The 12,426-nt window shown below is 43.2% G+C and overlaps 1 protein-coding gene across 1 annotated transcript in view; it reads right to left on the bottom strand.

Moving 5' to 3' along the window:
• nrxn3a (neurexin 3a) overlaps positions 1 to 12,426 on the bottom strand; it is a 201,267-nt gene that overhangs the window by 177,967 nt on the left and 10,874 nt on the right. Inside the window, exons 3-4 of the mRNA XM_061744148.1 lie at positions 4,527 to 4,547; positions 2,904 to 2,930 (exon numbers count right to left, since the gene is read on the bottom strand). Of these exons, the coding sequence (XP_061600132.1) occupies positions 2,904 to 2,930; positions 4,527 to 4,547 (48 nt within the window). The remainder of the gene's footprint in view (positions 1 to 2,903; positions 2,931 to 4,526; positions 4,548 to 12,426) is intronic.

The raw sequence follows: 12,426 nt of genomic DNA, 5'->3' as shown, positions 1-12,426 counted from the left end.
ATATATATATATATATATATATATATATATATATATATATATATATATATATATATTCAAATAAACAATAAAGGGTATGCAATCTAACAACGCAGAAATCCGATGTAGACCAATGGAAAATACCAAGATGGTGTAAGGATTATCAAAATTCCAACACGTAGAAAGAAACTACAAAGGTCAATTCTCGCCAAATCCAGTAAATTCCCATTGTTCCTGAACGCACCAGTGGATATGGAGAAATAATCGTCAATTTCAGAATTCTGACAGTCCCTAAATGTATCAATGGAAAATCACAAAACCAGCAATGAAACGGCTAAATTCGATGCAATTCAGAACAATGACCCATTCACAGCGGTACAAATAATGAATGTTACGTAGAAGACACTCAGAGTTGAAACAGTTAAAACACCCATGAAGTATATTATTCATAGCAACATCAACTTTAAGCTGTTACAGATCAGACACAGAGCAGGAAACACATGAAAACATGGACACGGCGCCGAGGCGTCTCACTCACGGAGCAAGCGGCGCTTTTCATACAGGTGGAAAAGGAAAGATTTGGAAAAAGCTGTACCTTTGCTTTTAGCTGGAAGACCCGGAGGAGACGAGAGAATCCAACGAGGAAGAGAGGAGGAAGAGGAGGAGGAGGAAGAACACGAGTCAGTGATGAAGTGATGAACATCAGAACATCTGCAGCAGTGAAATCAGAACCGATGAAAGAGTCGGACCAGAACCGGCTTCTCGTCACAGTTTAGTTTGGAGGTTTCTTTGGTGTAAAAGTTTAATAAAAATCATCTGATCATGGTGAAAAATAAAAGCATCACCTTTTCATCTTGACCATTGTTTATAGTGCAAAAATAAACCCAAAAGAGGCAACAGGAAGTAGATCTGACCCCAACAGGAAGTAGATCAGACCCCAACAGGAAGTAGATCAGACCCCAACGAGACACCCCTTCATTTATCTATTAAACCACAGGGAACTAAACTTTGGACACAAAACCTGCACTTGTGTGTCTGATTGTTGATAGTTGATCAGGTTGTGGATAGTTGATCAGATTGTGGATAGTTGATCAGATTTGTTGATCAGATTGTGGATAGTTGATCAGATTGTGGATAGTTGATCAGATTGTGGATAGTTGATCAGATTGTGGATAGTTGATCAGATTGTGGATAGTTGATCAGATTGTGGATAGTTGATCAGATTGTGGATAGTTGATCAGATTGTGGATAGTTGATCAGATTGTGGATAGTTGATCAGATTGTGGATAGTTGATCAGATAGTTGATCAGATTGTGGATAGTTGATCAGATTGTGGATAGTTGATCAGGTTGTGGATAGTTGATCAGATTGTGGATAGTTGATCAGATTGTGGATAGTTGATCAGATAGTTGATCAGATTGTGGATAGTTGATCAGATTGTGGATAGTTGATCAGGTTGTGGATATTTGATCAGATAGTTGATCAGATTGTGGATAGTTGATCAGATTGTGGATAGTTGATCAGATTGTGGATAGTTGATCAGATAGTTGATCAGGTTGTGGATCGTTGATCAGATAGTTGATCAGATTGTGGATAGTTGATCAGATTGTGGATAGTTGATCAGATTGTGGATAGTTGATCAGATGTGGATAGTTGATCAGGTTGTGGATAGTTGATCAGATTGTGGATAGTTGATCAGATCTGAAGGGTCAGCAGATCCACCGTCTTTACAGTAAAAACAATACCGTTAATAAAGTTAATCTGATTCCATCGGTTCTGAAATCACTGCAAACTTCAAATATTTGTTTTAAAAATTCCACATATCACAACATCAAATTATGTTTTTCTGTGTCAAGTCAACCAAAAAGCTTAATTGTTTTTCCAGCTTTGAAATAAAATCGTAACAACGACTTGAAATGTGAGTGTTTAAAATGAAAGGAAGTTACATGCGGCTCAGTTTGGAGACGTTTGTTCTAAATACGAGAGTTATTTATGTTTAAATGTTACTCTCATAACTGAGATATTTGTGCTGCTTCACATCTTTACAGTCTGACTTTAGTCTCAACAGTTAGTTTAAATCCTTGACAAACCTGCAGGGGGCGTGGTTTTATGAGTGACAGCTCATGCAGGGGACGTGGCTTTATGAGTGACAGCTCCTGCAGGGGGCGTGGCTTTATGAGTGACAGCTCCCTGCAGGGGGCGTGGTTTTATGAGTGACAGCTCCCTGCAGGGGGCGTGGGTTTATGAGTGACAGCTCCTGCAGGGGGAGTGGTTTTATGAGTGACAGCTCCTGCAGCCAATAGCAGGGGAGAAAAAGAGCAGGACCCGCTGGGAATTCAGATTTTTTCTTTGTCAAGTTTTAAGCCTGGTTTCTAATAACTGTTGAATGTGTTTTATTCTGCTTCTATCTCCTTATTCTCCAATTCCTGACTGGGTTTTTAGCTCCATGTGTTTACGGTTGATGAAACTTTGTCCTCGTCAGACGTGGAAGGAGTAACGTTAGGCCGAGCTGTAATGTTACAATCTCCAGCTTTAGGCTTCGTTATTGTCATTAATTTATCCTTCAGGTCGAACTAGTTAAATAGGAAATAGACAAGTCAATTTAGCAACTAATTTTCTTTTCTTAAGCAGCTAGCTGGTTTTTCCCTCTAAAGTCGACATTAGTCACATGACTCACGTCTTGGAATCATTTATGTAGAGTTGGAGACGAAATAGTTATTGACAAAAGTAGATTATTATCGCCTGTTAGACTTTTCTTTGGCAAGAAAAGATGAAGGTTTTATGTGTAAAAGCTTTTAAATATTGGTTGACACAGAAAAACACAATGACTTCATTTTTACACAAATAAAAATCAAGCTTTTTCCAAACACAAACAAGACATGCAGCAGAAACGGCGAGGAAGAGGAAGAGGTGAAGAGTCGTACCTTGTTCTGCCATCATATGAGCGAGGCCTTGGGAGGAGAAGAGGGAGGGAAAGAGGAAAAGAAAAGAGGACAGAAACACTGAGTCAATACTCGGGAGTATCGAGATGAAACATGTTTCTCCTGCAGGAAAAACCATGACATCTAAAACACAAAACACACGCCTGGAAAACTTCCTGAGTCTGAGCAGGAAGTTCTGGACAAATCACACTGAGATCAGAGATCAAAGATCAGAGATCAGAGATCTGATTTCACCTGAACTGACATCTCACGAGACCCGGGTTCGTCTGCAGCAGCAGAAACCAGTGGGGAACATTATTGTCGATAACGCAGTGAATTCTGGAGATTAAATAAATTCTGCTGCTCATCCTCATCCCTGCTCTGATGTTTACGTGTCAAACTTTTAAGCCCCGTCCCTCAAACACGGACGAGCCAATGGTTGTTGAGTATTAATCCCACAGGGACTTTATTACTTGCGTATAAAGCCCAAAACGGCTTAGCTCCGCATTATTTACAAGACCTGATAGTGCCTTATGTTCCTTGCAGAGCTCTCCGCTCTCAGGGTGCAGGTTTACTGGTAGTTCCTAGAGTATCTAAATGTAGATTTGGAGGGCGGGCGTTCTGCTATCAGGCACCATTACTATGGAACCAACTTCCAATCTGGGTTAAGGAGGCTGACACCACCTCCACCTTTAAAACTAAACTTAAAACCTTTCTGTTTAGTAAAGCCTATAGTTAGTGTTTAGTAAACCTCTAGCTGGTGTTGGTAAATCTCTAGGTAGTGTAAACTCTAGTGTGTTAGAGTCAGTAGTCATAGTTGCAGCTATAGAACAAGACTATAATAGTTAGTCTCAAATATAGCTTGGTGGTAGATATGCTGCTATAGGCCTATGCTGCAGGGGGCACCGACATGATCCGCTGGGCGGTGCCTCTCACCCTTCTTCTCCTCTCCTCTTCCCTTCCTCTCTTCTCCATTTCCATTTTTATTTATTATAAATATCTCATAGCTATCATTTTTGTCCATCGTTCCTGTAGTTTCTTGTGCCGGCCCCCCTTTTTTCTCTTTTGTGCATGTTTGCAGGCCGGAGCCTCGGGAGCTGTGTTCTGGCCTGCGGTCCCGCCCCCCCCCCCCCTCCCCGGTCATCCCGCTGCTGCTTCCACCTACCTGCGCAAATCTTCCCCTCTCAGATATTTTTTCTCCTGCATTGCCCTGAAACTCTTCCATACAGAACTTAACCCCCAACAGCGAGTTACGGGTTCAAAGTCCTGAATTTCCCCAAGCACCTAATTACCGTCCCCACTCATATCTCTTTAGTCAACACAGGAAATCTAAATTCTCCCCTTGTGGTCAGAAGTGGTATTATAATAATGTAATTTATCACAAACAAGATGCTCTTTAATGATGTCTAAAAGTTTCCATTAAATTAAGATGAGGATGGTCTCTGATAAAAACCTAAACTGTCCTGACTCCCAAACTCCAGATAAACAGGTTCAAAAGGTGCAGCATTTTCTACTTAGGGACAATTATCCCGCTAAGTCTTTATCCTGCGAAGCGGAGCGGACGATCGCCGCGACGCTCGGCTTCACGAGCAGGGGAGGTTTTATGAGGTTTTAATGTTCACTCACCTGGAGTTTTGCTGCCGACCTCTGGAGTGGAGAGAGAAAGAGAGAAAAACAAGCAAACAAACCAGCGTTAGAGACACACGTATCACTTGCATGTTTTCTGTCATGCAACCGGTTCAACACTTCACGGTCCATGCAGACGCCAGCGGCGTTTGCATGTTCAACAAAATACAGACGAGGCCAAGCAGCAACATCACAATCAGAATCAGCTTTAATTTGAACGTATCAAACAGGGAATTTGACTTCGGTTAACAGCGTTGGCTCCATAGTTGTTATAATTATTAATAATTTGAACTGAAACCAACAATCAGCCCCAAAGCGTTCGCCTTCGTCATCATTTGTGACGTTTGCTGTCCGTCAACCCCGTCCAGCTTCCTGGAGTCGCCTCGTTATTAGTGCCACGGCTGCGCCAAGAAGCACGCCTCCTCCATAGCTATGCCATAGCAATGGAGGAGGAGTGCAGGATAACAATAGTCCATCTGACGTTTATTATTATTCATTTTCCGGACAGATTTCGGTTCGCTACTCATCCTACAGATTTCGGAGGACCTAGGCGAATCATATATCAAAACGTGTGTCTCTATCGGGAATAGTGTGCTATGACTTTTGGTGTTGAAATTCCCATTTTTCCCAAAGTTATTCCCAAAAACACGTTTTTTCCTAAGATGTAAACTTTTCAAGATATGAGCACACAAGCAAGGACTGGAAATCACTTTTTTGTCAAATCTAGAGTGCGGGTGCCTTAATTTGTATTTGTAACTCGAGCTCACGGCCAAACCGTAAAAACGAGACAAATATTTTTTGGTCAGAATGCAGACATAGGTGTTGGGATTCATAAAATGTGACTTTGACAGGCGGGGTATGCACAAAATTTAAACGCGGGGGGATAGAGCGGCGCGAATACCTGACTCAGTCTCCATTCACTGTAATGTAATCAAAAGTTTTCTTCAAAAGAATCTCACTCTGTCTTCGCACTGAGCTTACTCACACATTTTAAGGAATATCTGAATAAAATTAAGATTGTCAGAATCTGCCGGGTTCTGTGTCTCTCACAATGTTTTTGTTTTTCTTCTACGAGCTACGGTTTTCTCACAAATCAGAGTTATTTGAGAACTTGTCAGATGCCAAAATCTGGGTTTTTCTCACAGCCAAACCGGAAGGTTCTGAAGAGAGGTTCTTGTTGCCGTGGTAACCAGAATTCACCTGCTGACTCATTCAGCCAGGACTGGTCACATGACCCAGTCAGAACAGACTTCATATACTTTAACCTGGAAAATGGAGAAATTTGACCCCTGACCTTTGACCATATATATATATATATATATATATATATACACACACACACACACACACACACACACACACACACACACACACACACACGTACGGTGTCAGTCCTTCACCTTTATTGCTGAAAAATGCAGCAATGTACACAGATGGGCAGCAGCCCGCCGTGGCACTCTTGAAATTTCTGTGAGGAAATTTTCTAGTTATTACTATTGTTAATTTTTACTTATTACTTACTTGCACTTATAAATTAAGTTATGTCCTCTTCATAGAGTCAGACTGAGGGATATATGGTTATATAAATGAATATTTGAACAATAAGTTATATAATTATAGAGAAATGTAGGAGTCTGAATGTTAACTTTAACAGTTTAGGAATCCTCCGGGTATAAAAGTGAATCTTTGGGAGTAAACGTGTGAGGACGGGTTCGTCTTCAGGACCGTTTCCTCCTGCCATGATTGAAGCGATGATTGAAGCGATCATTGAAGCGTGTTTCTTTAGTCAGGCCAATCACAAGTGGAGCGACTGGAAAATGAAGTTAGAAGTAATTTGACTTGAGATGCATTAAATGTCCCGAGTGTTGGCGTAATTGGGCCCCGCGGGGCGTCGGTGGCGCGCTAACAAGCTAACGAGCAGGCGGAGGTCGATCTGATGTTCATTAGTCTTTAATTCTGAGGCAACAGAACATGGAACGAGCTGGCCCAGCGGCCGGCTAGCGGAGGACCTGCTGCTGCAGGGGATTCTGGGTAAAACCATATCCATGTCTCCTCCTCCTCCCATGGAGCTGCTGCAGGGGATTCTGGGTAAAACCATAGACATGACTCCTCCTCCTTCCATGGAGCTGCTGCAGGGGATTCTGGGTAAAACCATAGACATGTCTCCTCCTCCTCCCATGGAGCTGCTGCAGGGGATTCTGGGTAAAACCATGGAGCTGCTGCGATACGTCAACGTCGCCGCCATATTGGATGTTCAAGACTGTAAACTAATACAAGTAAATTGACTTATTTTCATAAAGCGCCTTTCTACAAAGAAATGTACGTTTTACGTCTCATTTATTCATTCACACACGCACTAATATACTTGGGAAACAGTTAGGCACCAAATATAATATATTTAATTTTCTCAGATGGCAAAAATAAGAACTTTATTGATCCCACATAGGAGTAATTCATGTTATATCAGCTATAGAGAACAAGTGCTGTTTCCCCCCCAAAAAAATTAAAAATCGATCTTTAGACATACAAATCGATTTTTAGGAATTAATATGAGAATCGATTTAGATTTTTTTCAACACAGGCCTAATGAAGATAGCGGCCCCGTAAATATTTAATAAAAGCCGCCGGTCAACGATCATTCAGCTCGATACGAGTCGCCCTAATCAAAGATCCCGGCTCTGCTCCCAAACTCTCCACATTCACTTCACGACGGATCGACTCAAAAACGTATTCATTCATCAGTGGACACGTTAATCCAAGAGGACGAGTACGACTCCTTTAATTTAATACCCCGAAGGTGAGGCGAGCGGAGCGGCGGATTAGTGGATTACTTAACGGGATGATTCAGGATATTTTGGATAAACTGAGGAGGCAGAAGGTTCAGGAGGAAATCAGTGGTGGAGTTCTCCACCTCTCAAACATCTCACCAAACACTTCAGACGCACGTCGTGGACATGTTGGGACAGACAAACGGCCGGCTGGACGGACGAACGGCCGGTCGGACGAACGGCTGGACGGACGAACGGCTGGATGGACGGATGTGCTGCTTTAGTTTTCAAGATATCACGTTATATTTCAAAGGTCATTCTGAGTTCACGCAGCCCCCCGACTTTATCCAAAATGAACCAAAACGGTCTAGTTTGTTTGTGCTGCGTTAGTGCTGGTTTATGCAGAAAGAAATGTAGTTTGTGCTGCTTTAGTTTTGAAGATATAACCGGTTAATTATGACACGATGACGTCACGCAGCTCCCCGACTTTGTTGACGTCTACAAGCGGGTGATTGGAGTAATGAATGAATGGATGAATATTCACCTGTTCACCGCGGCGGCTACATGGATTTTTTGTTGACCGCTTGAAATATCTACAAACTGAGAGTGAATATCTCGCCTTGCTTTTGACTTTGTTTGTCCGGCGTTGGAGGAAAATAAATACGGACACAGTTGGATAAATAACACGGAGATGGCTGTGGTTTGTGCAGCGAGTCGGCAGTTCCTGCTCCCTCACTTAGACTCCATGTTAAAATGTGAATAAAGACATGTTTACAGTTTTGGTCTCCATAGTTAGCTGGTTAGCGTCCAGGACAACCATGAACGTCATCAGGTAAATGATATAAAGCAACAACATCTGTATCATCAGTCGTCTTCCAACGACTACCTGCCATCACTTTAGCGACTCAGAGCCGTATCGACTCCTGAGCAGTGATAAAACACCTGACGGGGTGTAATCATTTTTATTTTAAAGGTCGGCCTCACAAATTGACATTTGAAACACGAGGCCTGTTGCAACCGTTAGCCAGTGGCTCCCCAGCTCCCAAAACTCCCACGTCATGAAAATTGTTATTTTCTGGCAGGCGTTGGACTGGATGGATGTTATTTTGACTGCAGTTGCAGCATTACGCCGCTGTGAGGCGCTGTATCAACGACATGCACCAGAAGAAGAAGAAGACGAAGACGAAGACGAAGAAATCTCGAGAATTATTTTCTGCATTTTTCCCGCTAGTTATTGTATTAAAAATCGGAGTCCTGGTTTTCCCTGGCTGTTCAAACAGGTAAATATTGTTTCTTTTGCATCCGAGCATGTCTTGTTTATTTGTCTTATATTCAGGCCAATACGGTACTTTAAAAAGCGACCTCGAGAAGCAAGAGTGCAGGTGAAACGGTGCCGACAATTAACGTTACAGGCAGTTAAAAAGTAATAAATCGTGTTACTGACGAGATGCGGCAATTTTGTCAGGGCTGAAAGTCGTGCACAAATGTGCATGAAAGGTGATAGCGAGAGTCCGAGTGCAGGACAGGACGAGTTGGCGAGGCGAGGGGAACGTTAGTCAGTTTCAAGTCATTAGGAGCATATCAACGCGAAGCCAACGTGATTTAAACATGACTTTTTATTCATCTTTACAGATCTTCTCAAAAACACAGAGCCAGTGGGTTTGACAAACGGTGGCTGAACCGATTTACCTGCTCAGGCAAACTGAGGAAGGTTTGGTCTGTTATTTATGCCAAAAGCACTGTGACCCCACGCAGCAGGAACTACCACTATTTATGTCTGTATCAAAATAAATACAAAAATACTTAATGCATGAATTGTTTTGTTGAAGGTGAAGACACCTCTGCACAGCAGACTGAAGGAGAGACACTTGGATAAGGTGATAGTTCCTACTTTCTGCCATAACTTTTGAATGGTTTGACATAGAGAGTCATGGTGGTGTCATCGGACTTAGTTTTAAGTCTTTGACCTTTATTGGTGAAAATTGCAAGCGCGAGGGCCCGTCCATCGCTGCTTGCAGCTTTAGTTAGTGCCACGGCGCAGCCAGAGTCACTCTTATTATTGATCAGGCTTATTATTTATTCTTCCGTAAAAACTTTGGTGCGTAACTAGTCCCGCAGCTTTGAGAAAACGCGAAAAGTAAAAACGTAGAAACGTGCGCCTTAAGCGGAAATCGAGTGGTATGACTTTTATTAGCGATTGGTGCGCAGGTTTTTGCGCAACGTGCGAAAACGTGCACTTTTGGGCCATCCGGAACGCATTGGGAGAACTTTGAGGCTTCACCACTCGCACACCGTTACTCGAAAAATTCTGAACCGATTTAGAAAGTTGTAGGCCCTGAATTTAACTACAGTCCTGTGGATTTTCATAGCGATCCCACAAATAGTTTTCGAACGAAGTGCAAAAACTATCACCTAACTTTCTCATACTTGCACGTAGAAATGTTATTCAAACTTCAAAACGAAGGAAAACTTCTGTTCTCTACGAAACACCAAACAGGTTGTTCCTAAGATGTAAACTTTTCAAGATATGAGCACTCAAGCGAGGACTGGAAATCACTACATTTTTATTTGTAGCTCGAGCTCACGGCCAAACCGTAAAAAGGAAACAAATAATCTTTGGTCAGAATGTAGACATAGATGTTGGGATTCATAAAATGTGACTTTGACAGGCGGAGTATGCACAAAATTTCAACGGGGGGGGGGGCTAGAGCGGCGCCAATACCTGTCTCAGTCCCCATTCACTGTAATGTAATCAAACGTTTTCTTCAAAAGAATCTCACTCTGTCTTCGCACTGCAGTGCTATAACTTTTGAATGGTTTGACATAGAGAGTCGTGGGTGGTGTCATCGGACTCGGTTTTGAGTCCTTGACCTTCATTGGTGTAAATTAGCCCCACCCCTTCTTCTGATTGGCCGATATGTGATATTCCGATAACTTTTGAATGGTTTAACGTAGAGAGTCGTGGGTGGTGTCATTGGACTCGGTATTGAGTCCTTGACCATAATTGGTGCAAATTAGCCCCACCCCTTCTTCTGATTGGTTGATATGTGATAGTTCCTATTTTCTGCAATAACTTGAATGGTTTGATATAGGGAATGTCATCAAAGTCGCAATCATCCGGCAGTTGTCCCGTGGCACTTCAACATTTCCGGGGAATTTTGTGTCTATTTATTCTTATTATTGCGCACTTTTTTTCGTCCGATAATACGGCCCGAACTGCAACGTGCACCCATGCATGGCAGACATCGTTGGATGCGTCTCCATGGTGCCTTGATGGGCGTTACTTTTCTCAGCCAAAAGTGTTACCGTGGCAACGCTAGATGCCAAAAAGCAAAAGAAAAGGCGAGAATTCGGACGCTTATTGCTCGGCAGAACTTTATTGTAAAGACATCGTTCAAACTTTCAAACACTCGGCCCGATTGGCACTAAAGGACTTTACAACCTCATTATGCTAATTATTACAGTTTTTGCGATATTTACGTTTCTTTTTTTTTTTTATTTTCATTTGACTTTGGACGCTTGTTGCTAGGCAACAGGTTATCGTAGAGACATGGTACACATGTTCCCCGAGTCGGCACGCTGTGGACTTTAACATATTCAAATTTCATGAAGCTGCGATTTAAGGACATTTTATGTCAAAATCCCTGCCAAACGGCCCCATCTCCAAAGGTTTATTAACAACCCTAAACCCTAAACCACACCCCCTGCAGCACAACCACTACACAACCACTACACAACCACTACACAACCACTACACAACCACTACACAACCACTACACAACCACCACGCACCCCCTGCAGCACAACGAATGAAATGAAATGAAATGCAACCGTAAACATGAGTATCATCATCACCCTCACCCTCTCACCCTCACCCTCTCACCCTCACCCTCTCACCCTCACCCTCTCACCCAAACCTCCGCCCAGCACTGAGAGATAAAGAAGGAAAACTAATCTTTACATTCCAGATCCGCGGGCCTTTTGTTTGCTCGCTGGGGGATTTGGTTTCGCTCCAAATGGAATGTAAATTCCATATTTGTGTTGAGGTTAAAAGAAACGCCGGAAAGTGAGAGATAAAGGAGAGATAGAAAAAACAGTAGAACAAATTAGCTGTGATCTGAATTAATTACAGGAAAAGTTTCTCATTCCAGCGGGCATTGATTATCTTCTAAGGATGGGATGATTGTGTCTCTTCAGCAGCTGGAACAGCGATCGATGCCGAGCCGTAATTAAAGGCACGGGGAGAGTTTTTCCACCTCTTCCGCCCCGTCGGAGCAGCTGAAGGTGAATATTCGGCGGTGGGAATTCCCCCCCACGAGTCCTGCACGTTGGAAAACCCTCAGCTTTTCTTTTAATAGAAATCAATTCTGGTCGGTGCAGCTGCGGAGGCAATTGAAGCACAAGGCTGCGGAAAAACGCCGCGCACAAAGGGACAGATATAAAAACACCTGCCATGTGGTGATTGGGTGGAAAACGAGGGGCCCCCGAGGCCCCCCCCGTCTCCAGGGGAGGCCTTATCGCCGCCTGCAGGACCGACGCCATTAACCCGCGTCGCAGTGGTTAACGAGTCCAGATCGGATACGATGATACCAGGATACCAGCAGAAACAGGCAGAAACAAGGCAGAAACAGACAGGAACAGGCAGAAACAGGCAGAAACAGACAGGAACAGGCAGAAACAAGGCAGAAACAGGCAGAAACAGGCAGAAACAAGGGAGAAACAGGCAGAAACAAGCAGAAACAGGCAGAAACAGGCAGAAACAAGCAGAAACAGGCAGAAACAGGCAGAAACAAGGCAGATCCAAGCAAAAACCGGGAGGAACAGGCAGAAACAGGCAGAAACAAGCAGAAACAGGCAGAAACAAGGGAGAAACAGGCAGAAACAAGCAGAAACAGGCAGAAACAGGCAGAAACAAGCGGAAACAGGCAGAAACAGGCAGAAACAGACGGAAACAAGGCAGAAACAAGCAGAAACAGACAGAAACAGGCTGAAACAAGGCAGGAACAGGCAGGAACAGGCAGAAACAAGCAGAAACAGGCAGAAACAAGCAGGAACAGGCAGAAACAGGCAGAAACAGGAAGAAACAGGAAGAAACAGGAAGAAACAAGCAGAAAGAGGCGGAAACAGGCAGG

This window comes from Cololabis saira, chromosome 16 (assembly GCF_033807715.1).
Source record: "Cololabis saira isolate AMF1-May2022 chromosome 16, fColSai1.1, whole genome shotgun sequence".
Lineage (NCBI taxonomy): Eukaryota > Metazoa > Chordata > Actinopteri > Beloniformes > Belonidae > Cololabis > Cololabis saira.
The sequence above is the reverse complement of the archived record's forward strand: the minus strand, read 5'-3'. Positions and strand labels throughout refer to the sequence as shown.